The sequence below is a fragment of the Dendroctonus ponderosae genome, unplaced genomic scaffold (genome assembly GCF_020466585.1).
Source record: "Dendroctonus ponderosae isolate FM_Combo_2020 unplaced genomic scaffold, Dpon_F_20191213v2 Dpon_F_20191213_1, whole genome shotgun sequence".
Classification (NCBI taxonomy): Eukaryota; Metazoa; Arthropoda; class Insecta; order Coleoptera; family Curculionidae; genus Dendroctonus; species Dendroctonus ponderosae.
Genome location: NW_026017110.1, coordinates 54,099,177 through 54,116,037, shown reverse-complemented (window position 1 = coordinate 54,116,037; position 16,861 = coordinate 54,099,177). Strand labels below are relative to the sequence as shown.

The 16,861-nt window shown below is 30.6% G+C and overlaps 1 protein-coding gene across 1 annotated transcript in view; it reads left to right on the top strand.

The window, feature by feature from the left end:
• LOC109533889 (lachesin) overlaps positions 1-14,391 on the top strand; it is a 184,987-nt gene extending 170,596 nt beyond the window's left edge. The window contains exons 9-11 of the mRNA XM_019899403.2: positions 5,102-5,236; positions 8,573-8,689; positions 12,889-14,391. Of these exons, the coding sequence (XP_019754962.2) occupies positions 5,102-5,236; positions 8,573-8,689; positions 12,889-12,947 (311 nt within the window). The 3' untranslated portion in view covers positions 12,948-14,391. The remainder of the gene's footprint in view (positions 1-5,101; positions 5,237-8,572; positions 8,690-12,888) is intronic.
• The last annotated feature ends 2,470 nt before the right edge of the window (positions 14,392-16,861 follow it).

The following is a 16,861-nucleotide window of genomic DNA, read 5'->3' as shown; positions in this document are numbered from 1 at the left end:
TGCTCGCTTTGCTATGACTACTGATATAAAGGGTGTTCCAATAAGAACAACGGATTTAAATTTTAAATAAAACATATATATTTATGGCATAAGTTAGCGCAAAAAAGTTAGTTAACATTTCACGATAACGAACACCACTCACGGTTAATGCTTGATCAACTGCATTTTCGAAGAAAAATGGTCCGGTGATGCCTCCAGCCCACAATGCACACTAAACACTGACTCTTTTTGAATGCATCTGTTTCTGCACGATCACTCGTGGATTTCCAGAACCCCAAATGCGACAATTTTGTCGCTTGATAACGAATGCATCAAGATGAAAATAGGCCTTGTCACTAAAGATGATTTTCGTTGAAAAATCACAGTGCAATTGTTGTTGTTCCAAAATCCAATCAACAAAGGCTCTTCGTTGCGCATGGTCTCCCGGCTTTAGCTCTTGAGCCAATTCAACTTTGTACACATGAAGCTTCCAATCTTTTGTTAAAATTCGATGCATGGTGGTTGTGGAAACACCAATTTCCCGAGTTCTGTGCCGAATTGATGTGGTTGGGCTTTCCTCAACATTTGCACGTACTGCTGCGATATTTTCAGTCGAGCGACCAGGACGAACGCATGTTTCTGTTTTCACTTTATTAACCGGCCCAGTTTGCTGAAATTTCTTCATTAATTTTCTCACAGTGGCTTCAGTTGGAGCATTCCGATGGTCCATAATTGTACGCAATTTGCGAACTGTGGCTGCAAAACTTCCACCACTTTGGTAATAATTTTTCACAAAGATAATGCGTTGTTGTGTATTGAACCGCTCCATTTTACTTAACTTCCTGCTGTCTTTAGATAGAAATGACCTTTTGCAGTCCACTGAAATTCGCATTGCAATTGCTGCAACCTCGAAAACCATTATGAAATCCGAACCATCAAAGTAATAAGTCGTTCAGAGAAGTGTTAACTCTTAGTCCTAGTAAAAATGAATTTGCAACGATCTAAAGCGAATAGCAAATTTAAAGTGGATTGAACTGAAACATGATTTGATATAAGAAAATCTGCCTTATAAATTATTCAATGCCTGGAATATATTTCTTGGTCGCGCCCTTGTGCCATTTAAGTATAGCAATCAGGAGGCTTGCATCGGCACAGAACCGCGATGTGACAATTTGCCGTACATGGCGACATATTCATTTTCGTTTTATCGTTGATGAATTGCTGGATTTGAACACTGACACTGATTGAATGGTACAACTCGATTAGATACGGTGTTGAATGACTGGTTTGAACGTCGCCAAATTTGTCGACGATCCTTTATACTGCCAACGCAGAAGAAATGCCATCTGATTGACGGTTTCCACTCTTCACGTACTTCGATGGAAATCGGGTGCTTTATGAACTCGTGTTATCTTCACTTGAATATTTTCAGCGTGAATATCATCTAGGAAAAATGTCCGAGAGTTACTCAAGTTCATGGGCCATATAAACATTTTCTCTGAATGCTTAGGTATTTGTTTACCTATATAAAACACGGTAAATCAACAAGGCAGCAATTTTGCTCTTAAAATCTGTTTGGCATAATTGAGCGAACAATTGCGTTATTTTAACAAATTGATAAATAAATAGCTATTTCTAATACCACAAACGCCTGAAAACATTAACACGGAATCCAGTATATGGAACAAGGATAATGGAAACATTCAATGTATATAATTCGAAATAACCGCATATCAATAAATAATTATAGCACTATTATAAATTCGGGGTAGTAATATCGTTTACATTGCGTCGAAATTAAAATGTTTGATTCTATATTAATTTATCAATTTGAGCCTTGCTAAAATCAATAGGAAGTAATTAAGGTACAAATGGAGGATTAATGCAAAATCCGGTGGACCCTAGATATACCCAAACAAATATAATCACAATTCGCTACGAGTGTATTATTTAACATTGGATATTTTACCCAAATTAGTTCTAAGCTTGGTAAAAGTATAATTAATACAGAATATGTAACAGAGATGTTCCCTGTTATTCGTTTTAAAAATTGGAATTGAAGAAAAATAAGAAAATTTAGCATGTCCAACGCATGTAAATTGAAAAAATACAAGTATATTATTTAAATAAACTGTAGAGTGCTATTTTTATAAGTTTTTGCACACTGCCAGCAGATTTTTGCACCAAAAAAATGTATTCACAATATTTTATTTTTGACGCAAGCTTTCCGCTGTTTCCATACAAAAGAGCAGAATTTTTGTGTAACACTTAGCTTATATTCCCACGAGCACTTTTAGATAATAAGCTTTGATAACTCTGACCTGAATACAAAGAAAAAATTCAACCGCCAAATTTAATAATTTTACGAAGGCTTTTACGACCAAACTTTAAATCTCGTCTGTTTGGCAGTATGCAAAAAACTTTACATCGTAATTAAAATACCAACTTTACTTATGTACTTTATAGAGTTATTGAAGCATTATCAGATATGGGACCATTTCAAAATATATACTAATAATGCAGGTATTTAATGGTAGCAACCCAATGAAGTCAATCTCATGTCGAAAAACTTATTTATAAGAATATAATTTATATCAACGGTAGGTAAAAATGGAACAAATTGGTCAAAATCGAAAAAAGTCATTTTTCATGTGCAAAATAATGTACAAACTTGATAAATAGTCCTCAAAAAATATATACAGTTCTTTCGAGTAAGTAAATTTTTGACATAATTTTCTACTCAATATAAACCGTTTTTTTTTATTTGTACACCACTCGAAAATTTTAAACCCGTCAGAATATTCATATTACCTATTAATCACTGCACTTCACTACACTTTTTTCCGAAGTCTCATCAAAGGGTTAAAGATTAGATTATATCTATAAAATATACGTAACTATAGGTTCGGAAAGTATCTAACTTCGTTTAGTTTTATGAAAACTAAAGACGATTTTTGTATGAAATAAATAAATTTTCTGGTTTTGGAGCTAAATTTAGAGGCAAACAACATTTTTACCCACTTGTGGATTATTAGACAATTTCTCACTTTGCCGCCATCTATATGATTTATATTGACGATATTTCGATTGCGATTTTTCATAGATAGGAAAACAAATTGAATATTTGTAGGGAATTCTTAGAGATGTCCATTAAGATCGACGGCAAACTTATTCGAGTAAATGTAATTACTTGTATCGCTGCTACTAAAAAAAAATTACGTTTTGTCGGTTTTAATGCCAATTTTTTGGTTGGAAGGCTAAGAAATGTACTATTTATCAAACAATAAATAATATTTTCAGTTTGAACTATTGAAGCTCTAACGATTAACCGTGCTTTAGCCAGTAATTTTTGTTTCACCGTTAGCTTTCAAATGTTATTGAATTGATTACCTTCGTATAGAGATTCAGCTTCAAAATACAAAAATTTTGCAAGCGTCAAAATGTTTTAATAAATATATCATGTTTTATTGTTATATAAAATTGTAAAGTAAATTAAATTAATCCACAAATGGGCCAGGTATTTCCAAATAATTTTTAAACCAAATTACATACGCAAACAAACAAATAGCATTAATGGATAAAGTAGAGAACATCTTGTATACATAATTTACTACAGCGTTCAATCGTTAGGAAATCGAGTTAACCAACTAAAAGCCATGTTAAATTCACGACCAAACTGCAAGCTGCAATACATAACCGAAAATTGCGGAACATTGGATGAATTACGCTCCATCCCTATTGAAAATTGGAAACTGAGAACATCAAGCCGGAAACATGAAAAACATGCAAGATTTTTTCACAAAATTGTGCATTTAAACTAAAAGATAAAATTATACTAAACGAGGCTAACAGTAACTCTTTCTATGTATTTAATACGAAATGTTTAATTTTAAATGATTACGAATGAAGCTGCTATTAAAATTTCGCGTCTCTAATAGGTATCTACTATTTTTGCTGAGAAGGCTTCTTCGAGTTTAGTACCTCCAAATCATGAAAAGACTATTTACAACTGAGCCACTAAGAAAGTTTTTTAAGAACGTGGGAATTCATATAGATGGATCTTATTGCTAAGTCGACAAAATTATTACCATTCTATAATTTTCACCAAATGTTAAAAATAATTTAAAATATTAAGAGGAAATCGTTTTCAGTGTTTATTTGTAATATTTCGACCCGTTTCTAACTCTCATAGGTAAAGAAAAAACTTTGGCAGCAAAGGCAAATAATCTTCAAAGCAGTAACACTTTATGTATGATCTTTTTAGTTAAATTGATAAACAGCGGCTTCTAAAGAATTTCATGGGAATTTATTAATTATTTGCAAACTGAAAAATATCCTATTGTTGCTTTTTATACTTTTAGAGCAACTTTGTAAGACAATTTTTTTTCTCTTTCATTTTACATCACTTGTAAAGAACAAGTACACTCGTAGAAACCTGAAAGATAATTGTACTGCTAAAAAATGTGCTGAAAAAAGTATCTGCTGCAGGTTATCATTTTAAATTTAAAAAAATTATAAAAACGATCGTATAAAATTATACACAATAAATTTCTGATGTTTATGGGACATAAATTACTTTAATTATTTATCAATATCTTATCAATAATTTCTAATAATAAGACATTCCAATGCAATTTTAGTTAAATTGTCAAATCTTTCATCTTCTAGCGCTTAGCTCAAGTGTAAAATTTAAGAGAATGTTTTTAAACGACGGTTGCCTCAGAAACAGGTTTGTAAATCTAAATGAGAAATTATTGCATTGTGCTGTCACGAAAAGTTCTAGACTTATCGTTTTAAAATGCATACACATTTTTCATCAGGTCTACTTTTGTTCTTATCAACCAACCTTAAATTTACATTGTTAACTAGCACTAATCATCTTCATTTTAGTATGCAAACACTACAATTGAATATATTCGCCACGAAGTGTTTTTATCACATAGGCCATATTATTAACATAATCTTTTCCGATTATTGTATTTTAGAAAGTCATTTTTACTTGTGCATTGTGATGCGACCTAAATACCGATATAATTGGAAAGTAATCAAGTAAATCTCGTTTGGGTCCCATATCTGAAAAGTATATTCAGTCTAGAACGACTGAAGCATGTTTTTGTCGCAGCATCAGATCCTCCAACCACCTCACCAAAGCCTACGACAACAGAAACACCCAGTAGAGTGAAAGATTGGGGACTGAACGACTTAAACAACTCAGTTTATTGGAATCCGTCCTCTCTGACCATACATAATGATAAAGGTATCGAGTTTTACTTTGCAATTGTTTTAAATTGTTGCAACCATATATTTAGAATGCTCTTGTGTGATTATTTATACTTTAGGCTTTTGCATTAATTTATTTTAGACATTGTGATAGAACCTACAATTTTCTCTTCTATACCCTTTTTCTATTATTTTTATTTAGATGTAACTAAATTACATTCCTTAATTTAGATGTCTTTCAGAACCAGACAAGGAAACTAATAGATGGAAGATAAAAACATATCATCCATGATATCTACGTAAAAATCAAACGACAGACGGAAAAACCTTTTTAATTTTCTTGTTTATGGTATCGTTTATGGCTTCGCCATATTGATAGGTTGTAGATGAATTTTAGTAGGAGCTATACAGAAACTTTTGCCTTCTCGGTAAGGATTCCCACAACTAAAGAGAATCGGGAAAACAGACAAATTTAGCAACTTTGGAAGTTTTTAAACTCCGCATATTCGTCTCGTTTACTTCCTTTGGTTCGTTTTTATGAAGCAATTTAATTAGTGATGTTATCATCATTGTCTAATAAAGCAGAGAAGATTGTGTTGTTTATGTGAAACATCAATTCTACTTCAAGTGAAAATATTGTTGCACTTGCACAATATTTGAAATTTGATAATAAACAGAAAATAATTTCCTTATATATTGTTTCACGTTCAACAAAAGAAAAATATTTTATTCGGACATAGGAAGTAATAAAAGTTAATAGAGGCTTCTTTGAAGGGATTTTCTTCTGCAAACTGAATCTTGTAACTACGAACTACAATAAGAAATGGCAAAAGTTGGTAAGGAATGTTTTTAATAATTCTGCCGCTGTAATGGAATGTGTATGGATAACCCAAAGCGAAAGAATCTTAGTTTTCTAAAGTTGAAGACTGAAAATGGAAACATTTTGCTTAACATTTTACAGAATTAGGCAATATGAATTTAAGGAAAAAGTTTAGTTCTTAAAAGGTTTAACATTTTTCCTTTTTTAATCAGACTTAAAAGTTAAAACACGTAGCTTGCTCGGCTTTGTATTGAAAAATATTCTTTATTTAGAACTTGACCATCGAGAAATGCTTTTCAAAACTTTACATTAAAATTTCAAACTTTTCGTCGAATTCATTAGCGAACGTTTCTTTGATTGCCACTTTACATTGAATGCACGATGATGCTGTTTTTATCGTTAGCCACTCAATCATTAAAACGCGGCAAGTCGCAGCACAAAGACAAATTGTGATGAAAAGTGTAATTAGAAGCTGCTTTTTTCCAATGTTTTTCCAACTTTAAGTCCTCCAAACAAGTTGTATAACCACTCAAATGCCCACTAATTACTGATTTGAATTAACTTGGGTGAAGTTTTGAATGTAAAATCAGAGTTTAATTAAGCAATATTTAAAGGAAGGGAATTATTTCGAAATGAGGCATTCTCTAAATTAAATAAATCAATTTACATCTACATTCAAGAAGTAAATTCAACAAAGCAAAAAAATTGAAAGTGGTTACCATGGAAATATTAGAGTTGTAATTTTTTTTAAGCGAGCCATAAATTTCTGGTATTTTATAACAAATCCATCTCGTACTTTATTTGATTAGTTTAACATGTAAAGTATCTAAGACTTACCAGTTTTTGCTAAATTCTTAACGTACTAAAGTTTGCTTCTGAAAGTTGAAAATCAATTGTTGGCTTAAACTTCAAATGCTGCTTTAGAATCTTTCAACTGAAAGTTTTAAATTGTAAGCTTAACAGGGAGAAAATTTGCACTTAATAACTATCTCTAAGAAAGTGAACATTTATATTTTTTTTACCTGTGGTCTTTTAAAAATATTCTAAGCAATTATTATTCTACAATAGGTCAGTGAAGTTTAAACACTAGGCTAACTTGTGTTCCCAAAAAAAATTTGCATCGCATCTTTAATAATTCTAGTTGCAAATTGTTTCTGTTTTCTGATCATTATTTACAAACATTTACCATGAATTTAATATATAACTAGTATTTCGCGTCTGCGCTGTTAAGCACCTCCAAATGTTGAAAGAATATACAGAGTAATAAAGAGTTGTTCCCAAACACTTTTTTGCAGAAGGGTTGAAGCTCTTAAAAAAGCATTCAGTTATCTGTATCTCACTCGTCTTCTGTTTGTATCTGAAGTGAAAATTTAGTAGAAAAATAAGAAACAATAATTATTTTGTTTTTAAATTATAAAATCTCTGACCATATCAATATGGTAATTAATAATTTTTTTCTTCAAATAATTTATTTCCTTTTTACAAAGTATGTGTTCATATGAGCACCGCTCTAAATCTGTATTCCTCAAATTAAAAATGTTGTTGATTTTTTGTTTCTTGTAATGAATTACTAACAATTTGGTTAACGATCAATTTTGGGTTTTTAACATGTTAATTAGTTTTTATTTTTTCATAAGGAGTTCAAGAACATTTTTTGATAAAATATGTATTTAACGACTACAAATGACTGTTAACTTACCTTCAGTCAAATTATTGACTCGGGCAAGTTTAAGCTTGAAAAACGTGCTTAAGTATAAAAAACATACTTTCAATTCATATTACATTGGAAACATACTAAAGCGTGAACTATTGACACTCTTAGCTAGCTAGGGAATATTGGGGTCCAAAGTACAGTCAAACAACTTGATTTGATGAAAGAAAAACAGCGATACAAAATGGGAAATTTACAGGTTTATTAAGCAACTGAACAAAGACTCCAAATGTTTGACTCTGCAAAACCACTCTGTGTATTCTCACAAACATTTTCCGTAAGTTTTTCAGTGAATCTCTGTCGAAATTCGCTATACCTTTCAAGAAGAAGGCACTAAACTCCCATGAAACTTCACATGATTATATCAAAATTTCTATTAGAAGAATTAATTTGCAGTGGTAATTGACGATAATGTGGACATTTAAAAATTCACAAATTAAATGAATTAAGTAAAACGCTTTTCTAACTTTGCGACCTACTATTTTGATTTTATTGTGAAAAAAAAGTTTATCCTTATCCGGATTTTATAGATTTAAAATGCGTCTAGAACCAAAAAATATATAACAAACTTGGGTAAATGGTAAGTAAGTGTTCCATTAAAATGTAATCCTAATTGTAGCGTGTAATTGTTTTAACGGTTTTATTTCTGTTTCTTCATGAATTGTTGTTGAGAGAGCAAAGCTGGTTTATAGTAGCGATTCATGAAAACAAAAAGTATTTTGAAATAATCAAAAAAACAATTGATGAAAATAAATATAAAAGTGTAAGAACGTTTCTATGGGTAACTATCGTAAATTAGCAGATATTATTATAAAGGTATTTATATTCGTTTTTTTTTTCAGGCCACAACTATCAGTCCAATTTGAATGAAATAGACAAATCTGAACAAAAATCTGGTACCGGTAATAATAGCAAAGGAGTTACATTTAGCGCTACGGACAGTGCTTCCATAATTAAAAGTAAGTAATTATTGGAGTTATTAAAATATATTTTAAACCACATCTTTGAAACAAAAACATCCGAAAAAGCGACAAGTGATTATAATATAGCAATAATTTTGTCAAAGGACAAATCAAAAATGTTTGACTTCAAATATAATTTGGAGAAGTTTCAAGACCTGCATGAGGGAAATCACAATATTTTATGAAATCGAGAAAGGGTTTAAATAAATATGTATAAAAAATACAGTTAAATGTGGAAGAAACCAATTTTCAATTTTTGATAATACCGGAATTTCTTCTACTGAAAAAATGGAATAAAGGTACCAAGTAACCAGAGAGAAAACAGATTTTGACATTATTTGGAGTAAACCCTTATGGTGTAATGTGGACCTAAATTTTAAATGACGTCTTTAGTGGTGTAGTACACTAAAATGCAAAGTGTACAAGCGCTATGCATGGGAAGAGTAAAGGGAATCCGATATGCGTTTGGGGAAAACACATCAAAGACAATATGTGTTACTGCGATTTCTAAGACGAAATCTAGGATTTTACTTTTAACAGCATGGTATTTTCTCTTAGCCTCTTTCCTTCTAGTTAATATTTTATTCTAGTGGGTAAAAGACCATTATTTTAATGCAATTGCAATTCTTTTCATTCTTGTACCAGACGTAGACTTGATCTGGTTATCAACTAGTAAAGGAATGTCTGAGAATTTCAATGAAAATGATGAAAAGCAATAAAAATTGTCAGTATCACATAGCAAATTTGTATGGAAGATTTAGCAGAACTATAGAATATTTTCTTTAATAAGTTCTTCCAGAAAAGTTGAATTTGTAATTTTCATTGCAAATTAATTTTTGCTAGCTTGACCTAGAAAAACATTTGTTTAAACTCTGCTTGTGAGTCAAAACGATCTAAAGGTTTTCTACTAAAGCGTATAGCCTAATGAAAAATTTGATTAATTTTAATATTTTGGTAAAAGTCTTTTATATAATAAGTTTCCTTTCCGAACTCTTCTCTAAGAGTATAAAAATTGGGTTTAATTATTTATTTTAAAAGTTAGGGGATCTAGAAGTCACATATTACACCATTAAAAAACGTTTTTGGAAATGCCTTTTTCATTTTTGAAATAATTTTCAATATGTATCTAATTTTCAATATTGGAGTGGAAATTTAAATTACACTAAAGTAGACCCAAATTTATGTGCGAGTATGACTTATCTAAAGAGCCCTTTACGAATTTTGTAATATTTCATGTAATGTTTGTTTGCTTTCTAGAGCCTTTAGAAGTGGAATACACTCTGCTGCTTTCAAAAGCACTTTTCTTCATTGCAAATAAATAGAAAAAAGTGTAATAAATAAATAAAGTTTGAACACAACAGAACTACCACAAGCAAATAAAGCCAATTCATATATAAACATATTATACTTTTCTAGTTGAACAGCTTTGAAGTTCTAGTATTGAAGCAGATAAGGTTTGAAAAATTCTCAAAAAATGATATAAATCTGAATTCTGGTTCTTGAAAAATTATTACTTATAATAATGTATTTAATGTCAGCCAAATTATTTAAATTAAAAAAAAAATAATTTAAAATTCAGCAGAATTTTTGTGTGATAATTTTTATTTGTAATTGCTGTTTTTTCTCCCAAAAATCAATTACGACCATCAACTTATTCTTTTTTCTAATGGATGCACGTGATTTTTGTTCCTAATTTGATTTTTCTACTGAATTTTACGTATGGTTCAGGTAACACGTGCTATTAATATAACCTTAAACCCTAAAAAACCACCTTAAACTCAACGGTTGCCGAGAAATTCACGATTGGTCCCATAAATAATTAATAGTGACGATTTCTTTCAAATTTCTGCAGTCTTTCCACAAATTTACGGCTTCAGGTTTTTGGCCAAAAACCACTTCCTTAATTTTAAATTAATGAAACATTGCTTCTGGGACTCACTGTATATGGACTCACACTTGCATAAAATCACTCACATTCAAAAGTCTTAAAATGAGCTGAAATAATTACAATTTTAACAGGAAAGCTCAAGATTTATCAAGACAAAATCCATTTTCAACAAAACACGCAACAAAAACCTTACAAACCATACACATGCATAATATCAAAATTATATCTATAAAAAGTATTCCGCACAAAAAAACCTTGAATGGTTGGTACATGGTACATTGAAACATTCCTGGTTTTATATTATGGTTTGAAAAAAGTTATGAATAGTGTACACATTAAAATCTAAAATTTTGTATGGTTTTGTATCTATCGCCAATGATTACTATTCCGTATTACTAGTTCGCAAAATCCCATTTATCAATATTTAACTCATTTTTTTTTCTTTTTTATCTTCTGCTTTTCCTGTTATAACTTAATAAATTATATGCAATTTGAGAAACCTGCTACTATTCAGATGAACTCACTTCATTTTAAGCGAATCCTTTTCCATCTCCTTCACACTTTTGTGCTTACTGTTCCAATTGCTACGCTTTGATAGTACTACGAGTGCTTTATCAAAATAATAAACTAATTCAAAACATTTATTGGCTCGAAATGAATTTAGGCTTCAGGCTGAAAATATGATTTTTTTAATGTACCGTTATTGAATGATTTCAATTTTTATACCTAAATGTGCAAGTTATATTTATCCAACTTAGGAGGTAAAAATTATGTTGGTTAATTCTTTGCTATTTATTGTTCCCGCTATATGATTGCTCTTTATGTTTTCAAAAAACCATACATTTGAGGTGCAGTTTTCGTAGAAAACGTATTGTTAGAATCATTTTACATGCACTTAGATGCAACTGGTTATATTTCCGCCAATAACAGGACAACAAGAATAGTTCCTCAGTCTTTTAGTTAGTTATATTTTGCAACTTTTTGACCTCAGATATCTAAAAAGTATTTTTCAGTGGCAAGTGTTTTTGAAGATAAATTAATTCATTATCATCTCAAATAAGTTAAGTTTAAAAACTCATTTGGGCCTCGCTTACCCGCCGCTTTCGTGCCTCGTTTGAGCCTCGTTTGCGCCTGACTTAAGTGTACACAGTTTTATGACAATTCAAATCTATGCTGTAGCGACGTATTCTTTGCCTCCGCTTAAATGCAAATTAATAATCTGGACAGACCCAATTTACAATTAATTAATTGTGAAGATAATGTAAATAGCCTAAACACGCGAACGTGTCCCAATTCGTGTAAACCTTTCAATTAACTATATCAGTCGAAACAACATTTTCCAGTAAATTCAATCAACAGACAGCAAAATCCGGAAACACAGTCATTTCATTTTTAATGATCTACTAACTTGTAGCTTTCTCTGACAGTCGACGAGATCTTTATTTTAGGCTTTATTTTATTTTGCTTTTGCCGGAATGATATATGTGGATGTAGTGGGTAGTTTTCCGGTACGGCGCGACACATTCATAGACGTCAAAGGACTGAAGCCATGGGTCAATATGAACGGGGGAAATTGAGAAAATTCTATTTCCTTCGACCTTTTGACACGCTATAAACTGATGTGCATGACTCCATTATATACCTCGGAGGGTTTTACACATACATGCCACCAATAAATACTTGTCTTGACAACTTTACAGCGATAAACCTGTTTGTGATGATAAGAAAAAGCCTGACGAACGTCGCTATTTGTCGTTTAAAATGCGAAACGAGCAATTATTTCTCTTATCCGACAAAAGGCCCTCAAATGAGAGACGTAATGAGGCTAAGAATGAGAAGTATTGTGCTAGGGCTCTAAATTTGACCTGCAATCTGAGAACATCTAGTTTAAATAATACGATTATCAGTTTAAAGGTGTTTTCCTAACAAATGACTACGAAGTGACAAGGGAAATTGTCGTGGGTGAAATTCCGTTTAAGAAATTCTAGCATTTTTAGGGACACAATAGGAAGGCATATTAACTAATTCCATATTATTTATTATTCCTAAGGAGGAAATAATATTTAAAAGTCGTCGTTGTTTTAGGGTTTGGCTCAACGTTACAGTAGCTCGAAATAGGGGCTTAATTTCCAGCTTCAAATGTGATATAGTTGAAGACAAATTGCAATATTCACTTTTTTAGTAGTATTTAGATTTGTTTGCTAGTTGGAAACGTTATTCAAAGACATCAATTCATCAAATTGATGAAGCAAATAATTTCAGGTCAAAGTACTTGTTACAGACTTAAAAATATTCTGTTTTGTTTCAGATTGTTTGATTCTTCCGATTGTGATTTTCGAAGGAGTAATGTATGCACTACTACGGTGAATGCATTAAACACAAAGTTACTTAAATGTTAGGCATAGAATTGAAAATAACGTTAACTGTAAGCTGTGAGCGCTTAAATGTAAAATTGTTTATATGTATAATCTATTTTAAAATATAAAGACTGAGATTGATTAGATTGAAAATTTATTGGAATCACCGAAATTATTTCAAAGTATAGCGTATTCGATTATCTAATATTGCACATTCAAATAATCGTTAAAAATAATAGGCGTTAAATAATGTCATGAAATTAAATAAAAATTGTTTTACTTTTAGTAATGTTGCATTAGGTAAATGGCATTACTGAAACTGTATTTCAAAATCAAAATTAATCAGTGTTAGAACGCACTATCCTAGAAGATTATACAGTACCTTAAGCTGCTAGGTGGATATTTTAGATTTAAGTTAAAACGAAAGCAATTAAGTGTTTTTCCAAAAAATTCCAAAATAAAACCAATAGCTTCGCAGTTAGTGCCAAAATCACTATAGTGCCAAAAATCATGCTTATGGCTACACTCTGTATAATCTAATAGTAGATTTTTTGCAAAAGTAGAAATTTGGCGAAATATCATAAGGTGTAGCTTTTCTAAATAAGTTACAAAAATATACAACCGTATGATAAAAAAATTGACGTTTGCTTTGTTGTAAGAATACTATTACAGGGTAAAAAAATCTCCGTTAAATAACCATTATACGATTCTAGAAGTTTTAATATCAAAACAATGCATCAAAGGTTGACATTCTTTTTTATCTCATAAAACGAAAAATTTCATATAATGCTAGTAATAATGCACCATTGCTTACTATTTTTATCATATGGTAATTTGGTGTGTAAGTACAATCTAACATAAACTTAGCATTTCGTAAATAAGTCGTATTTAAAACTAAGAGTACTTTAAATTAAATTAAGACTTACATACTAACCAGTGAAAGTGGATTGCAATTTTGCTAATTATTTAAATATCGAAACATGCGAACGAGAAGTGCCTATTATTACAGATTAGTCATTTTCCAGTATTTCCAAAAACAGACCTGCAGTATTTGTGGTCGAAAGCATAAAAGCTTTATAGATTTGACATTTCCATGGAAAATAAAATTTCAAGAGCCCCTTCTCGTTCTAGAAGAAGTTTTAACAGGGTATTAGACTTTTTAGAGAAGTCAAATTAGCTTTATCAATATTTGTCCACTTTCAGTCGGCTAGAACATGTCAAGAGCTTCTCAAAAAGCTCAAGCGTGGATGGAAACTTTATTGGTCTTAATTTTATAGCATTCGAAGTTAATGTTGAAATAATTGCATCCCATTGTTATAGTCAAAATGTATTTTTGAAAACTTGTGTTTTAAATAAGATGCACTATTCGATTAATTCATACTTTTAAAATATTTTTCGCTAATATTTATTAAAGTATATAATGTGTGTAAAAATATATCAATAATCCACTTGCGTTTATACAAATAAATTAGAACAAACTATCCAGGGTTTTTTTTTAATATGATGTTAATCATTTCCTTTTTAATTAGATATATTTGGAATTACTTTTTCAATTTATTTTTTTTAGATAAACTTGAATCCCCGATATTTGTTCACTTTTTCATATTACAACTGCGCCGTAAACCTTTGTGCACTATGTGAATTTAGACTAATATCAAAATTCAATCAAGTTCCAGGCATTTTCTTGAAACTTGACTTTGCAATTCTTCCTATATAAGTTAAGTAGAAATAAGTATGGTTTTCCTTTAAATAAGTGAGTTATCTGTATATATATATATATATTATATTACACTGATATAATGAAATTGGATTGGGTTTTCATTTTTCTATTCATCTAATCCCGCTTTGGAGGCGACTGATTTGTGCTTTGTTTTATTGTGAGAGCTTTACAATGATTATTACTTTTTTGGTATCATCAAGGGTAATTTACATAACAAAAGTCTAGGTGAGACAATAGGAAGTGGAAGCTAAATAAATGGAATATAATAAAAATGAGGAAAGTACTGAAAAGATCTTCAGTCGAATTTAAATTCTGACAAATTCCTTAAAAAAACGTTTCCCTTCTCGCATTTCAATCCTATTTAATTATTTCCGTGATTATTTACATTTCTTTTAAATTAAGCACAGTAAAACCTTTCGATTATAGTGAATTCATTTGAGAGGCAATTAATTAGAGAAAAATGTAAATTTTTATAATTTCCAGGATTTACTGAAAAATTTTGATGGCCTATGGTAATTTCTAAACAAAGGACACCAAGCAGATATAAAGAGACCTTTTATTTTTTGGGTGGAATAAAATTAATGGGGTAAGCAAACCATGAAATGTAGATCCAGACGGTATTATTTCCGCGACAGGGAAAATCTCTACCAAAATGTAATTAAACGTATTTAAAGGTGTGCAGCATTTCTTACCAAAATAATTTTTAACTAACATATAATTTAAGTACGTAATAGGAGCCGGCGCTGCCAGAAACAACTCGCATATAATGGGACAAAGTTGTTATATTCTGTAATTTATAGTGAAATACAGAGTACAGGGTGTTCTAAATATTATGTATGGGTAATTAGTTAGATAAGTTTTTACTAAAAGTGAATATACGAGTAAACTAGACTCCCCAAACGATTCTTTTCTGATATATCGTTTGTTTAATTTAATAGAGCTTTTAAGGTTTTTTATTATTCAACTGAAATTAAACGAATTAATGCTAATATAGAATTTACATCATTGCACCTTTTTGCAGTGCGCGATTGCTAAATCTGCACGAAAAAATCTACTTTCTCGTTTGCTTAGAAAGGTTCTAGCCCCCTGTCCTATTCTGGTTTCTAAAAAATAATCAATAGAACAATTTTCTCTAATTTGCTTACGAAATTCTCAAATATTTGTATGTTTGTTGTTCAAATTCACCTTAATAGATTTTATTTTGATTCGACTACTTATGATAAATATATTACTGTAAAACATAACTTTTTCTAGTAGAATCACCTAGATATTCTAAATAATTTCCACTGTGTATTTTAGTTCAAAATTTTAAATATGAGCAGGAAAATGATGCAAAATGAAAATGTTTTGTTAATGTGCGCTTTCTTTGCACATTATTCATTGCTACTTGTCCACCCGCATTAATTTTAGAAGCGTTTTTTTTTTTAGATTTTTGAGTTCTTTTATCAACGCTTTTTTTGTTAATTAATGCTAGTCATAATTTAACTCTGCTCAATTTGCGCCAGCTCAAATTTTATGGCAATTTATTAATATGGTCAATCGATAGGGGACGACATTATATACGATATTGCATACCTGATATGAAACAGAATATAAATCTGCCGATAATGAATCATTTTCATAAATCAATATAGTGAAACTGCGGTCTTTGTACAAGCAATTATTATGACAGGCGTTGGAACGATGTGGTATGCTACGGTGGTCGAAACCCTACAATTTCATTAGTTTCTATCGGATAATAAAGCTGTATTAAAAACCACAATGTTTGATCTTAAAATTATTCCGGAAATGAAACCAGAGAATTAGGATGTTGATTTGGAAATTAAATTGGGTAATTTAGGCCGCAGTGTATAGAAAATCTATCAGCGCACTTTCAACATTGTTAGTTTTTTAATTAATCTTTCGCGGAAGTGACTATCCTCCAAACCGCCTTAACATCCGCTGGCAGGTTCTACACAATCCGGATTGTTACCTGTTGATAAATGAGTAAATATTTTCCCAATTTCTCAGGAAATATCAAAAACAAAGTGTTTCCAAAATTTCATTTTTTACCAAAATATGCTGGATAATTCTTGTTTAGACAACATCCAAAATGCATCAACAAACCATAAAAATTATTCAAATTGTATAATTGGGTTCAACATACTGATTAAACTAAATTAACTTAGAACAAACTTCACATTCTAAAGTACACACAAACTTAA